Here is a 20075-nt window from a genome sequence, read left to right on the forward strand (position 1 = left end):
GCATGCATTAGAAATCAGCACATTGAAAATCTATTTTGCTTACCTTGTCCCCAATAATGGAACTAGGGCGCTAAGAAACATGTTTCCTTCCTGAACACACTTTATCAGTGGAACACTTGTGTCTGTAGGGTGAAAAGAGTTTAACGTTACCAACGCTCAGTGTTGTTCTTCCTCTCGGTGCTCACGAGTCTCACGGTCCCTGACTGTCCCCACAACAACACCTGAATTTCCCTCCACAGCCACCTTTGGTTTCTGGTTTAAAAAGGAAGCACCTATAGGTCTTGAATAGCAAGAAATAAATCCCAAAGGAATGCCAATAGGAACATCTAACCAAGGACAAACCTTTAACTGGAATTTTCTGACCAACAATGCACATTTTTCTTGCATGACCCCTCAACTGCAAATTCTCACTGCACGTGCTGCCAGATCCACCCATCCCAACACCGTTTGATGGGTGGTAAGAGCATTGCAAGGCAGCAGAGACAGGGAAGAGATTAAACCTTTTATCCGATAATGGTGTACTCTGATAGTGTGCGGGAATCCTTATCACACCCCAAGCTTTTTATGCGCGCAACGCAGCCACAAACAATTATTGCGCCTCCCATTGCTGAGCTGCATTCCTCGTCCTTACAATGGTTACGCTATGTCTACAAAATCAGCGAGAGGCAGAAGAGAGGGAACGAGAAGCCAAGAAGGGTCATCAGTTCCACAGAAGTCACCAGATGAGTCAAATCCTCCACCTTGGAGACACCAAGTCCAATTAATTTAGTTGCAAAACTCAGGTTTGTGTTACAAAGACCAGGAAAAACAATTCTCAGCCTCAAAGGAGCAAATTTATCATTACCTACTAACTCTGCTCTTCTTAGAGAGGACCAAAACCTGGGATTATCCATCTTTAAAAAGCAAAACCCAATATGTTACCCAGCTCATCTCAAGACTAAGTGAAGAAGGGAAAAAGAACAGTTGGTTGTGGACAAGGTTAGTGAGTTCTTTATCATAAATTAAATTTATGCAGCATATTAAACTTGAGTATTTGAAGGTGTTTTTTTTTTCTTTTAGACTGTTTTAAGGTGACATCTAATAAGAGGAATAAGGACAAAGAAGTTGGCTTTAAAATAGAACCTGACAGATTTATGACCAACGTTATATGATACTGTTTAACTTCTGCAACAGGGACCCAAACTCGATGACCCAGGAGCATCTTTTCAGTCCTGTTTTTTAGCACTGAGGTTACTGCTGGGAAGAGCATTTCCTACTAATCTCTTTTGAAAGCAACATCTGCCCAGAGGAGTATGCGGAAAAGCAAAACAATAGAGTGAAAAGTGACAAAAAAACCAGCTGCACGGAATCGTTATGCAAAGCTTGAAGAATTCCCAGACCTCCCCATCAGAAATTCCCTGTAATCCCTTTTTCCAAAGGCTCTGGTGGGTCCTGCGGGAGGATGAGCACAGCAGAGCAACGTTCTCCAGCACAACAGCCAGCGCCTACTCCAGAGGTGATAAACATAATCCAGTTATTAGTATTGCACACATCAACTTGCATTTATGTCATCTCCCTTTCAAAAATGGAATAATCTCAAACTTAGATTTATGGCAAGCTTGTCTAGATAACCTTCTTTCCTTTCCCCACCCAATTCAGAGGAGCAGACACAGTCTCTTTGTAGAATGAAGAGATCAGATAACACCTGCAGAATAAACGAGGCACGTCCTCCCTTGACTTACAGTGAAAGAGCTGAAAAGAACATCAGGGAAGAACACTTCAGCGGTAATCTAGGTAAGATCACGTGAAAAGATAACGCTTAATCAAGACTGATACCATCTTGTCTTACTGGATAAATGGAAGTTCTGACACCAGAACTCCATGAAATTTCATACTTACCATGTTACGTCAACTCAAGATAAAACTTCTATTGAGCTGGGCACCCGGCACATCTTATGGAATTTCAAACAAAACTTTTTATCAGTATTAAAACAAGAAGCTTCTAACCAGAAATAAATCAAAGCTTTTCTTCATTTCTTTATAGGCTGAGAAAGATCAAAACAAGCGATTAAGACATTTCTTTGCTTCGTTAACAAATATACAAAGTTTTATTTTGTTTATTAGATTGGTTTTCTGTACGTTAACATTATCATATCCATTATAACCCATAATCACATCAGAAATTTTCTAATAGCATTTTGCGACGCTAGCTGCTGTATTAGAAATCCTTAAGAGAAACTTCTCTTTAGCTACTCAGGTAACTTGAATAATAAAGTGCAAAACCACAATAAAAATTGACAGACATATGCTCCAGACCATATTCAGTGGAAAGTGAAAGTTTGTAAGACACCAGAGTGGGATTCACTGCACACAATAGAAGAGCGTGACCTGAAGACATCTGGTTTCAAGTTTTCCCATTACAATGAATTATTTTCCTTTAAGGGTAACAAAAATAAATCAGAATAAGGTTACCAGTGAAACATCGTATTGGCCAGACTACCCGAAGCTTAGTCCTCAACTTGGTACCCTTTACCCAATAAAGGTTTTAGGAAGAATTGATGAACAATTCATTTCTTGATAACCTCTTTGATTTTCACTTCAAGGAATCCATCAGCAGGACATAACAGCATCTTGTTTGGGACCCAAGTCAATTATGTATTGTTTTTCCTACACCTGCAGACATAAATGTGGTGTCATTCAATCAGTCAGGATTGCCCACACCACTGTCCCTCTCAATACAACAAAATTCCAACAAAATTCTGAGATTTCTATTACATCCAACTCCCAAAGTACAACCCAAGCTTTCATGTCTCCCCTTGCAGCCACTGGTACAACCTCCCCAGTACCAAACACTTTTCAAGACAAATGAAATATCAGGAACTCTGGGTGCCTTTTCCTTTCTTCTACCCAATTGGTTTTCATTAAACCCTTTGGTCCTACAATTGAAAGTTCACATCATTTGCAAGGAACACTACTCAACCTTCTCACTCACAGCATTCAAAGATGCAAATTAAATACTACTCCAATGGAGTCAGCCCGCCTCCTCAGGACCTGCTGACATCGCTTCTATCACTTTCCAAGAAATTAGTTTAGCATGTCACGCCTTCATAAATAACAAAATCTTTAACTATAAATAGTGTATGCACGCCTTTGCCATGTTACTAAGCTCAATTTGCTGGTAAACACAAAATACTGGCAAAAGAGCAACCAGCCTGAACAACCAGCTTTAAGGAGCATGTCCTGTTTATAGCTTCATGTAACCAAGAACTTCAGAAATACATTCCCAAGAAGTCATCTTTACACAATAATCTGCTTCACATTGATGATATTTCACTAGTCAGTGCTTTCAGCGAGGGAACTTTTCCATGCACGGATATACGGCACAACATCCAAAGCTATTTTGGAGGGCTGAAAAGAGCGTTTTCTGCCTTTATATCATTTACACAGATAACCAAGTTCCAAGACGCAGCAGTTGTACTCTGGATAAGGCACTTGCCCCAAAGGAGCAATACAGCACCAGGCCGGCGTGCAAGAAAAGTCTGGATGTACCTTTTCCTCATCATTTGTACCTAAACAAGGAACGTAACAGCTGTGTAGCAACTGTGCTGTCAGTGTGAAGTGATCCTTCTGCAGCAGCTTGTGCAGCTTTACAATCTCCTTCACATTCTTCCCAAAACTTACTAGTTACATAAATATTTTAAAGTTCCCAGAGGTTTATTCTATAGATTCTCTTTCAAAATCAACTCAAGGTGCACCTCAAAGGGGCAGGCAAGACATTAATGACAACTTGTGAAATATTACCATGAAATCACAATGCTAACATTTGAATCCGGCCATCGGCAGTTTTTAACCATCTACATTGACGTGCTTTGTCAATCGAGGTCTCACCAGATTTCAATCCCTGAAAAAGGAAAATAGGTGCCTTATTGGCATGCATAGTATAGACATCACTAGTGCTACCTGGACAAGTTCTGTCTTCTCCTCCCTCCCAACAGCGCACCAATATCAGCTTAATATTTTAAATTCACCCTTTGCTGCATAGTCAACTGCATCTATATAAGTAATTCTCTGCTCAAAACCTCCGAGTAGTCTCAAAGTAAAAAACACATTAACTCACCACCAATAGAAGATTAAGAAAAAAAGGGGGATTTAGTTTCTATCACAAATGCACACCTCACTTGTGGGGTTCTAGATGACTTTTCCAAAGACATTTAAATAGAACTATTCTAAGTATTCTGGTCTAGTATTATATCAGAGGCTGTACTGATTTGAACTCCCAGTAGTTTTAGGCACCCCAATAATTTCAATTTTTCCCTGTAATGGATGTTCCGCAGTTCTGGAAAGGTGAGTTATGCATTGTCGTTCACATACAAAAAGCCAGTCTAACAGATGTAAACTATTTATTGAATATTTGCCACCAATATTGTTAAATACATAATCTTGCAGTTTTCCCGCTTTCAAGTTAAAATGTCAGAAACAGAACACCAAATATTTACAATTCTTATAAGGAATGTTACATAATGACACATTAAGGCGAAAATTCTTTTGGCTTATAATTCTGAAAAGAATGATAATAGCAAAAAGTGATGCAAAATCTTCATTGTGAGATTATGATTAAGCTACAATGTTTTACAAAAATATGGTGTAAGATGGCAATAATCCCATTCAAAATCCTGCATTAGGCCCCTCAAGAGGGACTGATAATTTATACAGTCAAAACTTTAAAATTTACATATAAAGGTACCCTATCCACCATTGAAAAGTACAACTCTCAACATATACAGTTTTCAGGCCACAGTTTTGAAGGTCTGGAGTATCAAGTTGGTTTGATGGATTAGTCGGTTGGCACTTATGAACACATTTATTGCCCTGTTAAAAGAGAAAGATACTGCATCAGACATTTCCAGAAACGTATCATTCAATAAATACAGCATTAACTTCAGGCAACTAAATGTATTGGCATCTGGGCTCTACGACTTGGAAGCATGTTGATGTTTTACCCTGCTCTGATCCACCTGAAGCTCACTACTGGCAAACAGACACTCATTTGCATAGCTAATCCTAGAAAGACTATGTTTATTGGCAGAAACTTAAAGACTTTGGCTCTCAATCATCACTGACATCTCAATCATGTAGCTCTGAGGTATTAGCTAACCGCGAGTAGAGCAGATGATCATTAAATGCCTCTTCTTTTCAAAGCTGAACACTCCATCCCCTAGTAATTTCAGAATTTGCAACTCATTCCTCATGAAACACTAAGCATGTGGAAGTGACACACTGGTTTAGTTATCTTTTTGTTAGGAAAGAGGTGGGGAGTCACTGAGTTTTTCAGCTCAACAATGACATCTGTGAGCATGATTATTTTGTTTATTGCTGCCACTTTCCAGAGGGAGCACAGTATCTTCAACAAGCAGTTCAGACAGATTTAAATTACTTCTGATTCCACAAGGATATGAAATACAAGCCTTACCTGGGATTTCTTGCAATATTGAGAATACTCACGCTTAAATTATGCCCACAATACACAGCACAGTATTCAGGGCTAAACAGAGCTGGTGTCTTTCAGTACCATGGGGGTACACACACACAATATCCAATATCAAATACTTTTCTAATCAACTGAGACTGTTTAGACCCAGTTAATGTGAAAAGTTATCCATGTATCTGTGCAGTCAAAGCTAACAAGGTCTAAATTTCTCATTTTGGTATAACCAAATTTAGCCCAATTTCAGTAAGAGGAGGAAAAATAATCTTTGATAGGTAATACACTATCCCCTGGGTGCTGTCAGTCTTTGCCAAGCTCAACAAGACCAGACATGAAAGCTAGTTCTCATCTTTAAAACAGTAGCACATGCAACACTTTGGCACTGTCGAGATCTGAGTGGGATACACTCATAATCCAAACCAGTCGCTACAGTGAAACATAACAGTAGTGACTTCAAACCCAAGGTGAAGACCTGAAAAAAGCTGCACTTTGAAGGCTAAAATATTCAAATATAAAAAGATAAATCAGAGTAGCTCCAAACACTGGGAAGCACTATAAGGAGCTATACAGGACAATAAAAACGTAAATCAAAGAAAACACTGCACAGATGTTTAGTGTTTGCAAATGGTATTTCAAATAGGTAGACTACTTTTTCTTCAATAAAACAATTTTTTGTCACTGAAAAAACCCACGCAAGGCCATGAAATTTAACTTCACGTATTCAAGTTGTAAGCTAATTCCACACGTGGGTGTCATACGGTGGTGCATTTAGAAGACTTCCCTTCCCTCAAAAGCATTACAACAGGAATAAAAGTATTTTAAAGCAGCTACGGTGGCCTGAGGACACAGGTGAGGAGGTCCTGAAGAAGGCAGCTTATGCCCAAAAGCTTGTCTTATTTTCCCCTGTTAGTCAACAAAAGCTTTCATTACATAAAACACTACTATAAAAACATACTTACTTTCCATCTTTAAAATAAGTTTTCAGAGTATCACTGAAGCTTTTGGAGTATTTTACAAACTCTTTCTTTTGGTGCTCAAGTGCCTAAGAAACAAAAACACCAGGAGCGGAGTCTTAGTTCACATATTGTTGGGTACAGTCAGAATCTTGATGTTAAACTGAGAAGATTGGGTAACATTAAGAATATATAGAAATTTTGATTATTTTTAGATGACATGCAGAAAAATCACCCTCTTCCTATCAGAATGCTGAGACCTACCAAAAAACAATCCTGTTGTTAAAGTATTACGTCACTGACCAGTTAAGCTCTCCTATTAATCCTTTGATCAAAAGGATACACACTTCCTCTTATACTATTAAAAATATCATGTCAAAACAGTTATTGCACATACCCGCCGGTTCTGGTATTGGTATTTCTTGAAGACATTATTTACTGTGTCAAGAAGTTCCTTTATTGCACTCGCGATGTCCCTGTTTGGCAATAAAAAGATAGGTGTAATATCCTTAAGATAGCCTATTCCAATATTGGAAATTAATCCCCTTCTCGTAGTTAAATATTTCATAAAACAGTCTCTACAGAATAAGTACCAGACAGGATGTAGCAAAATCAAATTCCAGGTGCCAGATCAGTGGACATAGGAATTCAAACTACGAATCTGCAATTTAAGTTCGGCCTAGTAACATGGGGCTCTCATTAAAAAAATCCTTAAATCTGTCCGTTTATAAGTGAGGATCAGGCTCCTTTCCAAGGGAAACGGTGTTGTCACCATCTCCTACAGCACTTGAACATTCAGATTTCAATAAAAAGTTTGCCCCCTCAATCTGCAAAACGTATATAATACAGTACTTACTTGATTGTCTGAAGAAACCTCACTCTGTCATTGATCTCGTCAGGAATCTTACTAAGAATCTGTTTAAGTGCTCGTGCCTTTTCATTAAGATCTTGGAATTCTGGTTCTGGTCTTTCAATCATATACTCTAAGAACAAGAACATATTCAAAAATACCATTAGTTTTTCCTCAAGTCTCTAGTGGCAGCTAAAACCACGACTTCACAAAATGCAGCAGTATTGCCACGTTACATTTGAAAGCGAACAGCACAAAAATAGTCACGATCAGAAAACTGCAGTGAATACACCCTGCATCAACAGAAACGCAGCGCAACAATAATCTCTATTGCGGCAAGTTGAAAAAAGAGCTCGTCTTTATTTTAGTGAGACACTGAAGACACTGCACTAATCAAATGCAGTATTAAAATCACTTAAACCTACTGTATGCTCTGACAGTGTAACTACTGCTTTTAATTTGAAGCAGAGGAAAGGTGCATTATACCCCACTTACACATTTTTCTAGTCGCTAGCAACGTAGAAGGTGAACTATGCACACACATAAACATAGTTCTAAACATTCATTTTCTTTCTCTTATTAATCAACTATGTTTTCTTAGGGAGATATAACTTTTGCAACAGAGGTATTCAGAAAACACAAATATTATTTTGCCAAGCTGAAAAAAAGCTATTTAGAAACAAATAACCTGTTCCGAAAACAGGCATCTAGAAATACATGTTCCCAGTTAACAGTGTAATGAAAAATACTTATTCAACGTAAGATATTACCTTCTACATCATCGGCTGCCATACGCAGGAGAGACTCTGTGAAGTTCACATCCACACTTTTTTTCTCCAGAATTTTCATAATTATGTCCTGTGTAAGACCTGGATTTTCTTTTTCAGCCTGGAGGGCAAAGAAAACTTATTTTCTTAAATAAGCAAGACCTGAATATTGCAAGCACAAAGGCAGATTTTCACGTCACTTGCTTCATATACCGCAGGACTTTGCCAGAAACTTTAAAAGTCTGATGGCTTTAAACTAGGAGACTGCATTGAAAACCATATTTCCACAACAACACCCATTTTTCTCAGATTACAGCGATTTTGTATGAACAACTTTTCCAATAAGCTTTTCCACTCATTTCAATTTGAGTAAGAAAGTTTTTAATGAATTCTATATTCTGTTATATTTCCCTCAACACTAAGCTTTGAGACAATGACATTGTATCCGCTGGGATTTCATTCACTCAAATACAGGTGCTACTCCCCCACTTTGTAAATGTGCCTCTTATGAATCAAATCATATGCTCAAACATCATCTTGGAATTGCTTTTTTCACAAAAAACCAAAAAACCCTTTTGTTTGATGACATATTTAAGGAAAGCTAAGCTAGACTAACATTGGAGGTATTCCCACTACCTGTGCTGCTACCGAAAAATTACAAGGGTGTGTGTTTTTTTAGTTAGCACTACCATTTCCATCAATACCTCAGATGGGCATTATTTGTGTTTAGCTCCTTACCACCATTCATAAAAATACTTAACTTGTACAAGCTCTAGTTGAGACTTAAGACCACCTATGTACACTTGCATTTAAGTGTAGAAACAGGGGAGTGTTAGCTGAACAGCTCATATGTTACAATATGTCATGTCTACATTTATTTCTCTTTAAACAATTTTAGATGATCACCACTTCAATAAAGCAGTATAAAGGAATATCTGTATTTTCATTCTTTATGAAAAGTTAGCTAAATCTTTCTTCTATGCGATGCAAATACAAACATTGAGCTTATCCTCATCCACAAAAAATTCCATTAACATTCACTCTGTAAACTATTTACAAATCTGCTTCATGCCTGTCTCTCATGAGCACCTATTCTACGTAGTCTTGTCATGTTTAGACTAAGTTTATTACCTTAACACCTTCACTGACTCCTCATTTAGCCTTTTATAATATGTAGACAAGATTCTGTTTGTTTAAAATTGCTCAACATGCTTGTATCATTCAGATTTCTACTCGTAAAATTTGGAGACGTCTCAAACTTATGGTCCATTGCAATTGTCTGCTTTATTTTCAGACTACTGGATCATGGATGCGTTCTTCAAACACGAAGACACAAGGAAACAAGACAGCTGAGTTTTTCGCTTCGTCATGTATGGTTTACCTTTCAAACAAGCATTCTTCAATACAAGTTGCTTCTCACCTTAATAAAAGCTGCTCTCAGTGTCTGAGCTGCAGACAGATTTACTCTTTCTAGCTGCAAGAGAAGTTGAGAATTATTAGCAATTCTAATGTTATCGGAACAAAACAAGTACTCATGCCTTGCCTTATGCAGCATAATGAAAAGGGGAACTGACAGAAGTATTCAAAGTACTGGTCTCATTTGAGGGAGAGATACTATAAAGTTTCATCCCAAAGGAAAGACTTCCCCCTCCCTAAAATAAGAACATTAAATTCAAACATGTCACTGCACGGATTTTGCATTTACCCAGCCTACAGCAGAGGTCTCACAGAAGCTTTTGAGAACATCTCGACCACCTCCCATATTCACAGAAGAGCAAATATCCTATTAAATTATAGCCACTAGCAGCAAAATTATATGTATCAAACTGTTCGCAGGTATATGTTCAACTGTATGTTACTTCTTGCCGTCAAATGCAGGACCTAGCATTTTCGTGAAAATCCTCTATAAAGGGTAAGAAAATTGACAAGGTCCAAGACAACTAGCAGGCTTTGATGAGCAAGAAATTGTATTTACAGAAAAAAGGATAAAACAGTACATAGAAAGATGGTGTTGGACACAAAACTTCCCCAATGAAAAGGAGCAACCTGTGACCGTGATCATATTTCCCAAGGTAAAAGGGATTATTACATTTTAAAGCAAAATATAGCTTACCTCGTTAAAGACAGGGTACATAACAGCATAGAGAGGCATGGAAACCATAGAAGTGGTCTCTGCTTCATTCTTCATCTCTTCCATTGTCATCCTCATTCAAAGCCCCACTTCTCAAGGAAAACACTATAGAAGCAAAGAACTCCTCATTCACTGGAATGTTTTTTCTTTTTCCTCGTTGTGCAAGAATACTTCAAGAACTTGAAAAATATACAGTCCTTTGGTTGTGCAAGAAAACAAAACACAACACACAACAAAGTTATGAATGCTTCTGACTGGCACCTTCTAAAAATGAAAAAGCACATAACAGTAATTTGTTACTGCCTAGAAACTGGGAATTACTTATGACATGAGTTGAGTAAATATGGAATGACTACTTCATGTAACTTCAAAACCTTAACTGACATCTATTAAGCACACAGATATTTTAAAGAGTGAGGTATTACCAAAGACATTTTACTTCAAGTTTTTATGGAATTAATTTTCCTGAAGAGGTTTTATTTGATAAGTATTACAAAAAACTTGCCACCATTTGTAAGCAGCAACACAAAATTCCTGACAACTCACATATATAAAAAGCCTGAAAAGCATTTCATGCTGTAAACCCAGACCCCCTACAGATGCATTACGACAATTAACATTAATGCTACCTATAAATACTTGACATTTTTGCATATGGTCAAGCTGTGATTCTGCTGGAGATCAGTGCCTACTTTCTGCCCATTTGAATTCCAAATACTACATCTTTGTTTTTATATAAGCAAAAATCTTAAGTCATGTTTCCACTCAGGGTGTGTCAACGGCTGCGTTAACTCAATGGAAAATTATTGTTCCAGTAACTGAACCGAGGTTTTGGAAATTCTCCACCCAGTCCAGCTCATCACATCCAACACAGAGAGATCATTGCTCAGACCCAGAAATCATGTGGAAAAGAAAAAAGGTCACCCTAGAGCTCATAACAAATCTTTATTATAACCTGCTTCATCTTCTGTTAATAAGATTATTTTAAAATATTTTATGTGACATAACCGAGTTCAAAGACCTGAAGTCCAAGTTAGGAATAAAGATAAAGAGAAATAAATTAATGGCGTAAGTTTTTAAATTTCTTTGGAATATTGAATGCATGAGTTTTTTCCTCCTAACAAGCTTCAGACATCAGGCATTTGTATGTTTGTGTACTCATTTTATTGATAGTAAGAAGCAAAGTAAGTTAAATTTTTAAGAAACTGCTGAAGCTATTACAACAATCAACATCACTTCCCAATAGCTTGAACAGGTTTCAAAATGCAAGGTATTTTTGCAAGCTATACTCCACACTGGCTAAAAATCTTTAGGCTGTTTAAACAGAAGAACAGATAGATAATTTTAACTAAACTACTACGAACTTGCCCTGGGCAAAAGAAGTATAAGTGAAATTTGTTATTGATTACAGTAAGCGTAGAGAAGAACTTGGATGAGTAAGAAAATCATACATCTCATCTGAGCCTAAGATTAAGCAATATGAATATACCCAAAAGTGAAGAACTGGCCACGCTACAGAAAGACCCAACCGTTAAAACCTGAGTTGAAGAAAAATGAAAGATGATGATAGTAACAAGCAACAGCTCTTTATACAAGTCTGCTGACATGGACTACTGATTGCAAAATCTCATCTTTGTTTCTCTTACTGTTCCAATCCTTCAACATGACATACATGAGCAGATTCCTGTAGGCACAGAACAAGATTACCGGGACTTTAAAAAGGGTTCTGTGTAGATGAGATGTGTCCCCATGGATGGAAGTGCAAAAATCAGGGCTCTCGTATTGTTTATCACCTACCAGTTGATATTCTACAGCTGTCGAACGTGGAAGAATACAAGTGAGTATTTACCATTCCTCAAAAAGTTGAATGTCTTTAAAGAACTTGTTTCAGAGTTACATAAATTCATGCAAGGTCGACCCACATGGCAGGGGGGAACTTGTCTGAACAAGTTTTCACTCACAACTGCAAGTACAAGCTGCCCCATTTATTATACATGAATGTTCCCTGCACTACAGATGCTGGTGTGTAAGGGGCAGAGTGGATGGAGAGCTGTTTGTTTTACCATTTAATTCAGTGTTTCTGGAAGTTCAGTAAAAATATATGCTCATGCAAGATACTACATTAACAAGCGTCACAGAAGACAGCCTTCGCAGATTAATTCACTGCAAGTTTTTACCTAGAGTACTGTATTGTCAACAGAATAAGTTTTTAAAATAGTTAAATCAGGTCATTGAACATTGTTCTAGTCTACCCAGAAGATTTTTCACCAGAGGAAGAAGGGCAAAAAAAGGACAAAATAACCATTAGATACAATTACTTTGTTTTTATGGGTTAGCAGTATCCACAAAGAAAGGAAATTCTAACTGAAATGATGGATTTTTATGATGATGAAAAGCTATTACACTGTGGACTACCATGAAGAACTCATTTTCTCCTGAAGAGCCATAAGCTATTGTTACGAATCCAAAGTATAGTTAAACCCTCCATATAAAAACAATTATACACCATCTATTACTGCTTTACCAGACACCAACACTCTTCAAACAACACACAAACCCCTGGATTTATATTAACATAAAGGATACAAGTGTTGCGACTGAAGAGTTAGATTCAAATACACATGCACACAAGAAATACATAAGAACAAATACTTTTGTTGTCAGCATATGAAGAGAAATGTACTCAATATATCACACTGGCTGTTCATTATTCCAGAAATCTTCCCATTTTCCAGAAGATACTTGCACAAGAACATGACATTACCTCGCGTATTTGACCGCTAACATTGCCACACTATTTGTCTTTACAGCCATGGATCAACTTCTTGACATCTTTCAGATGTAACTTAGATGCACTGCAGTCTTTGCTAGCGTTAAATAGCAGGGACAAAAATCTTCACCAAAAAACCCCCACATGTATTTATATTAGAGATAGTTTGTCATGGCTGCACTATACCACACACAAATACTTTTGAAGAAAGTCTCTATCTTGATTATGGCCCAAATCCCCATGAAAACTGAACTTTTTGTTCTATTATCGAGATCAATTATTAGGAAGCCCACTAGCTTTCAAAATAGCCTGACTAAAGCCAAAGTTTAATGCATATTATCACGCAGCAACTAGGAGATTTCAGTATTTCTTTTGGTATGTGATCACAAGCAGCCACCTGCCAAGCTTTATGGCAACACTGACTTCTAAAGGCTTAACTTCAGTTCACTACAGTCTCAAAACAGTCTTATTTGAGAAGAGTTCGCCCTAGTTTCACCTGCCAATTGTGTTTTTACTTTCTCAGAAAAAGGTGGCATAAGATTCCATGAGAAGGTGATCTATTAGGACAGCACAACGTGGTCGTGCTGTTCAGAAAATCCTGGCAAATTGCTGTAAGATCCGAAAAAGGTGTCACTCTGCTGGCAAACTCGTTAATTGGTCTGAGAGGGATGACAAGGACAAGACAGTAGGATACTGCTACATGTTCATCTGCATGCAAGATTTGTTTTTTGCTACAGTGATCCCACAGATTCAAATCTGCTTACGTGCAATCAGAATCGTGCTTCATGCTACATCAGATAAAATCACCCATTGGAGAGAACATACAGAACAGTATAGAGGATTTAAAGAGAATTTAAATTTGAAAACTATGCTGCTCAGTCTTAAACCATCAAACGCCTCAAGCTGTATTCCAGGAGATGTATTAACATGGAACATATACTTTCAGTGTTACTATAAATCTTATATTCTAACCTTTAAGTTGCAGCACTAAAACATTATCCCAAACATTCAGCAAACACTGAGAGAACTGGTACATTTTAGGTGAGGAACAAATTCAGATTTTTGATAGACCTCTTTCTAAATATCCATCCAATAATATTTTAAATCATTCAACTGAATTTTATCAGGAAAAAAAAAGGGAAAAAAACCCCCAATAACATTAAGATAAATGTCCTGTAAGCCAAAAAGGGTAAATAGCAAAAACCAGCACACTTCCCAAAATGTACAGCTACTGTTGTCAGTACCTAAGGTGACAATTTGTTTAATCGGTGTCATTTACTGACAGACTGCAGGTCATGCACTAAAATCAAGTAGCAGAACTGCAGAGCTATTAACCAGAATGTAACCACAGCAATATAAGTGCAGAGCGCAGTCACCTTCCACAAACCCATGTCTGCTCATTGGCCAGTGACAAAAACCAGCAAGGTATCCATGACAGAAAAGTGTTTGATTAAAACTACCTTTTGAAACAGTGTTGAAAGAGAACAGAGTCTCACAATTAGAGCCTTTAGTGTTTTAAAACAACAGAAACATTAAGGATCAACTGGCAGGATTACAATCTTTGGTTATGTCATCAGTAGATCTACCTATATACTGATGTTGTCTCTATTCCCTTCTCCAGGCTCCATCTACCTTAGATGTGAAAAACTTTAAGCACCTAGACATTAATACTCTTTTTTAGAAGAGTACTAAAGAGGAGCAAGGCCTGAGGCAGTGATCTACCAGAATGATTATTTCAACGGTTGGGTTCTAGCAAAAACTACAGCTGTATTCCCGCTAGAAAAGGCCACCCTTACTGCCAGGAAGTTCAGCTTCACTTTTTGCAGTGAGGATTCAAGAAGAGGTTTGACTTTTAGCCTGATCTGTGATCCCTGAGTTACCAGAAAAATTAATTTACATTGAGGAAGAAAGAGTAGGGGAAGGGAAACAGCAGCATGAATTCTATCCTGAATTCAGCAGCAAAGAGCTTGCCTTCTGTTTGTAGAACCAACGTGCAGGGAAGAAGGGAGTTTTGGTAATTTACTAATTACAGTTGCAAATATTACAGAAGAAGAAAGACTTGCAGAGTATGCTCTTTTTAACTACATGCATACCCCACACATAGCTGGGTAACTAAGTCTCCCTTAAATCAAAAAGGTCACTTAAATCAAAAAACCCACACTCCTTTTCCTTGTCAGATGGTAACTTACCTACCAGCGATGTATTTCAATTATAGATTGTAATTATCTCCCATTGTATAACTCAGATCATATGGTACAAAGCTTAAAGGCTTTGTGCTTCAGATAGAGAACTGCTTTCCTTCTTTTTAAAGGTGATGTGGCTTCATGACAGTACGGTTGAATTAATTTGAATTGTATATAGATCAACTGCTACAATAACAATATCTGTAATTTAAAAATCAGTAAAGATAACGAGAAAATTTAAAAAGGTACTCTGCTATACTGATCCTATATTCTTCTAATGCTTACACACAGCAGCTTTGCTAAAGAGTTAACAAAATGAATGTAATTAGAAAACAGCATTGAAGTTCTAAAAGTGTCTTTAAATGCCTCCCACTAGAGCAGAGATTGGCAGTTTTCAAATATGCACACGCATAAAACAGCCACTTACAGTTGAGTTCACTCTGACAAAGCAGAACTGCTTATGCATTTTATTATTTTAAGAGCAAGTTGCATGACTAATTCAGAAGTCACACAAACTCGCGGTAAGTCCAAGATGTCCATTCGTAGAATCACATCAACTTAAAAACAAATAAACAAAACCAAGCAAAATCCAGGTCTGCTCTTAAGTCAGATTTACAATTAGTTCATGTTCTTTTGCAATGCTGAACTTCATGATTTAGTCTGTCTTAATACACCCAGTTTTTGTGTCTGCTTAGCCCATGAGAAACTATAACCTCCTGCACTGTGCCCCAAATTCAGTAGTTAGGAACACTGAAATTCTTATACAGCATAAGTAAACCAAGTAAGGGTTCTTAGCTGATATAATCATAACATATCCCTGGTTTTATCTTTTTCTTTTTCTCCTTAGAAACGTGAAAGTAAAGCTATTACTCTGCAAATACTAACAGCCAAGGCACAGTTTCAAACATATAAACACATTCCAACAAGTCAACAAATACCAGAGGGCAATTAGTTCCTCTGATAACAGGAACAGCACAAACGTGGCCCGGGATTCTGCGATCCACCCGTGCCCCACTGTGCGTAGGCTGGAGCAGGAAAGGAAAGGAAAAGAACCAACCAACCCCCCCAGCTCAGTGAGCAGCTCAATGGGACACCGAGCGTCTCCCCAGCCTGTTCAGTGTCTCAGGGGCGCGCACCCAAGTACCGGTTGCCCCTGCCCGGCAGTTTCGCCCCGGAGCCGCCAGGTTTGGTAGGGAGAAGGAAGGAGCCGAGACGCCTTTTCCTCCGCTCACACCTGGGAGGGCCCAGCCACCTGCCGGGGATCCGCTCCGACCTTAGGACGAGCTAAAAATAAGACACACAGCCGGGCCTACGCTACCCGGGGCCGCCTCAGGCCGGGCAGCCCCCTCGGCCGTTCCCCCGCCCCGGAAGGGCAGGGAGAAGGACGAGCCCTCGTCCCGCTGCACCCCCGCCCTGAGGGGAGAGGAAACAGCGCCGGACTGTCCCCTGTGAGGGAGGGACGGGCAGGGGCACCCTCCGCCTGCCCCGCACGGCAAGGCCCGAGGCTGCGCTTACCTGCGGCGGGAGGTCCCGGAGGCCCCGCCGCTCCCGCCCCCGTCCCGTCCTCCCGCCGCCAGGCCCCGGTACTGGAAAGAGTTTGAGGCGGCGCAGCCCCAAAGGGCGAGCCAGGCCCTGCGCAAGCACACTAACGGGCCCCCCTGCCCTCCCGACGCGCTCGCTCCCCCGCGGGCACACGGCGGGAAGGGAAAGACGGCAGTAAAGCCCAGCGGCAAATCCCAGCCCCTCACCGGCCCTCACCTCGCCGCCCCCGGAGCTCTCGAGTGCGCCGCTCGCCGCGCCGGAAGCGCCCGCGAGGAGGAAGCGCCGGCCGCGGTTACCACACACCAGGCGTTGTCTGGAACCAACCGGCGGCCGCGCGGGGCCCTGGGGATTGTAGTCCCGACACCCGCGACTACAAGCCCCACAATGCAACGCGGGGCCGGGAGTAGGCGGAGATAGGCGGGGAAGAAGGAGGCGGGAGTGGCCAATCGGAGCGTGATACGGGAGGGTGAGGGCGGAGCTTCCGCGCGGCGATGAGACTACCCCGGCGGCGGCGGTGGGGGGAGCACACCCGCGGCGGAGCGCGGAGCGGAGCGAGGCGCGGCGGGGAGCGGGTGGGAGTGTTACCGCGTCGATAGCGCTCTGGTGAGTGCGCTTATTCATTCGCTGCTGGGAGTGCATGTGCTGGGCGGCGGCTCCGGTCTGTTTCTTAAATTGGGGGGTGTTTCGCCTCGCTCTGTTTCAGCACTAAGCGGGTGTTGGTAACGGTGGTGCGGCGGAGCGTTCCACCCTCTCTCCCCCTTACCCCCCCCCCCCCGCGCGGGGTCCGCCGGTGGGAGCGCCGACACGAGCTCGGGAAGGTGCCTCCGCAGCGGCGGCGGTTCCGTTAGTGCCTGAGGGGCGGGAGGACGCGCTCGCCGGGGGGAGGCGGCGGCGGGGATGGAGGCGTTGGGGAGCGGGGGCGCTTCCCCGCCCCTCAGAGAACTTAACGGGGAAGAAACCAAACCCTGAAGTGCTTCAAGTGCTCAGACCCCCTTTATCTCTCCACCTGCCGGCAGCGGCGGGGAGGATCCCGCTCCCGTCTCCCGGGAGCTGAGGCGGCCCCGGCCCCGCTCGCCACCGTCTGCGCAGCCCGAGCACTTTGTTGTCAAGTTGTACTGTGGTAAGTGTTGCAGCAGTAGTTCATAAAAACCCGTCTGTGCCGAAGAAGGTGTCGAGCAGGTCCGTGTGGCGTTTCTGGGCGCTCTCCGGGGGGAGCTGGAGCCCTTTTTGGAGGTTTTTTCGTGTGTGGCACAATGGTGCTGTTAATTTGTTCAGTGCTCCACAGACCGTATGCTTAGATGTTTTGTCTGTTAAAAAATACTTGTATATTGTTCACCGAGGTAGTTGTGTTACTGGGAAGCTTTAAGACTTGAAGTTTTTAAATTTTCATTTATTTAATATTTTAAATTAACTCCATTATTGAGCTGCTAACTCAGTTTTGGATTTGTGTTTCTGATGCATCAGTGTGAAAACTTGCCTTTTAAAAAAATACTGATTAGCATCACCTGTGCTACCGAGACAGATGGGTTCCAGTGCAAGCAGGTGAATTAACCAGTAAATTATTCAACTTGTCAAACGTCGGCTCTAAGTTGCAGCAGTGAGATGGCAAAGTGGGAAGACTTTGATGTCTGAGAACAGACAGATCCTGTGCACAGACTGTCACCGGTCCCCATCGCCTTCATGGACGTGAGCAAAGAATGCTGGGGACAGGGAAAGAACAATAAAACACCCCGATTGTTTTATTTATTATGTGTACAGACTTCTCACCCTACCACTTTGTTTTATTTTAGTTGGATCTGTGTATGATTTTGCATATATCAAATACTCCAAGCATCTCGGTATTGAAGGGCTACTTAAAATTTGCGTAGCGTGTATAAATTGTGTATTATTAATCACTGAGTATCTCTGATTCTTCAATTCTTGTCTCATCATTTTTGATGCGATCAGTAATTCTGTCGAATGGAGAATGATGCCATTCTGATTAGGTGAGAGACGTTTACCAAAATGTCATAGCGTGGACTGAGCCAGATGCATGTCTGTGGTGTTTTATCCTTTCAGTGAAATGAGTATGTTTTCAAGTAAAGCTACAAAGCTGCAATCCTACTGGTGCTAACACTTGAAATAGAATATGCCATCCCCCTCCATCAATTTAGTGATACTTCTCCAGAGTCTGTCCTTTTGGATTGTTTGTTACAAAAGCAACAAGGTCTTGGACCAGATTAATATTTTCTTATTTTTATGTGCATGGTATTTTTCAGAGTTGTTGTGGCTTGGTTGAATGTGTTAAGGAATAACTGTCAAGGAGCTGAGTGATTGAATGGTTGTTGGCTTTTCTGTAAGGTCTGGGTTGTCTACAGAATTACAGAGGGCAACTTAAGAGGTACTACAAGGTGAAGGCTTGTTAAGTTTGCTGTTAAATGCAGTCATGAGTTCCAAAATTTATCTTCACAAGACTGTCTGTCTTATGTGTTCATGTCCTCAAATTGAGTTTTTAAGTTTGCTTTGTCTTTGTCTCCCCATCTATTATTTTCAGGGAATGGTTTGTTCACATGCTGGTGAAAATATTCGTGAAGGTGTCACTCATCTACTTTCATATTCATTGTTGAAATCACACGATATCCTGTGTGTCTGCTGGCCTACTGAACGCCTTGGTTACAGTGCTGCCAGCTCAAATTGATTCCAAAAGTGGCCTGGGATTAACACACCTTTGAGCTGTGGAGTGACCGGGGTGATGTGTTTCTGTGCCCCTTAAGACTGGGGTCTCTTGCAACCTCCTCTCCTATGGAAGAATGCGTATATGTTCATATATAGTCTAGCAGAGTTCTGGAAGCAGGTGGCTGTGAATGCTACAGAGTTGTGATAACTCTTCTGAAATTTATTCTGTAGATGTAAATGTCACGCTTATATGTAGTTTAATTCAACTTCTGATCTTAACTATCACAAAATATAGCAGCGCAGAGGAGTTAGTACAGGTAGTTTTTTTCACATTGAGATCAAGCTACTCTCATCTCTTCAAAATCCTTTTCAACTAACATATCTAATGTTTTTTCTCAAAATTTCATATTTGTTTTTTGGTTGCTCATCGTTCATGAAGACACATTTTTTGATGTGGCTGATTACCTTTTAAAAGAATTTCTGCCAATTTGTGTTCTGTGTAGGCAATATGTTATTCTGTCTTTGTAAAACACAGGCTGAATATGAATTAAGATAGGGTACATCTGTCCTCTACTCAGTCTTTAAGCTGTCCTCACATTAAATCCGCTGTGTGTTCAAAATAGTGTTAAAAAATAGTGTGTAAACATGGCTTTTAAAATGAATGCCTTATTTTCTTTATTTTGTGTACACTTGCCTGTCTCTGATACAGTCAGTATCTCTGGTTACATGGCAGTATAATGGGCACATGGTAGGGAAAGAC

At 40.3% G+C, this 20075-nt stretch overlaps 2 protein-coding genes and 1 long non-coding RNA gene across 9 annotated transcripts in view; 2 read left to right on the top strand and 1 right to left on the bottom strand.

Annotated features, from left to right (window-relative positions):
• The first annotated feature begins 1395 nt into the window (after positions 1 to 1395).
• Positions 1396 to 9597, top strand: LOC135580231 (uncharacterized). Its single transcript, XR_010474610.1, has 3 exons — positions 1396 to 1495; positions 1639 to 1773; positions 9329 to 9597. It is a non-coding gene; the product is annotated as an uncharacterized LOC135580231 (long non-coding RNA).
• Positions 4363 to 17112, bottom strand: PDCD10 (programmed cell death 10). 5 transcript variants are annotated; one of them, XM_021280576.2, is made up of 8 exons: positions 16877 to 17112; positions 10148 to 10362; positions 9455 to 9508; positions 8038 to 8155; positions 7274 to 7400; positions 6815 to 6893; positions 6424 to 6506; positions 4363 to 4848 (listed from the first exon to the last, which is right to left on the bottom strand). In XM_021280576.2, exons 2-8 carry the CDS (start codon positions 10241 to 10243, stop codon positions 4767 to 4769), a joined length of 639 nt encoding a protein of 212 aa, XP_021136251.1. In that variant the 5' UTR covers positions 10244 to 10362; positions 16877 to 17112; the 3' UTR covers positions 4363 to 4766. The 5 variants fall into 5 exon arrangements, with proteins under 5 accessions (XP_021136251.1, XP_064929564.1, XP_005513318.1 ...); XM_065073492.1 differs by lacking the exon at positions 16877 to 17112 and adding an exon at positions 16634 to 16685; XM_005513261.4 differs by lacking the exon at positions 16877 to 17112 and adding an exon at positions 16353 to 16480.
• Positions 17097 to 20075, top strand: part of SERPINI1 (serpin family I member 1) — a 51529-nt gene continuing 48550 nt past the window's right edge. Inside the window, exons 1-2 of one of the 3 annotated variants that reach the window (XM_065073489.1) lie at positions 17144 to 17263; positions 17677 to 17780. The gene's annotated coding sequence lies outside the window, so the exon portion shown is untranslated. Of the gene's footprint in view, positions 17264 to 17676; positions 17781 to 20075 lie in introns of all 3 variants that reach the window. The other 2 variants (XM_065073487.1, XM_065073488.1) reach the window with 2 other exon arrangements.

The sequence above is a fragment of the Columba livia genome, chromosome 9, assembly GCF_036013475.1.
Source record: "Columba livia isolate bColLiv1 breed racing homer chromosome 9, bColLiv1.pat.W.v2, whole genome shotgun sequence".
NCBI classification, from domain to species: domain Eukaryota; kingdom Metazoa; phylum Chordata; class Aves; order Columbiformes; family Columbidae; genus Columba; species Columba livia.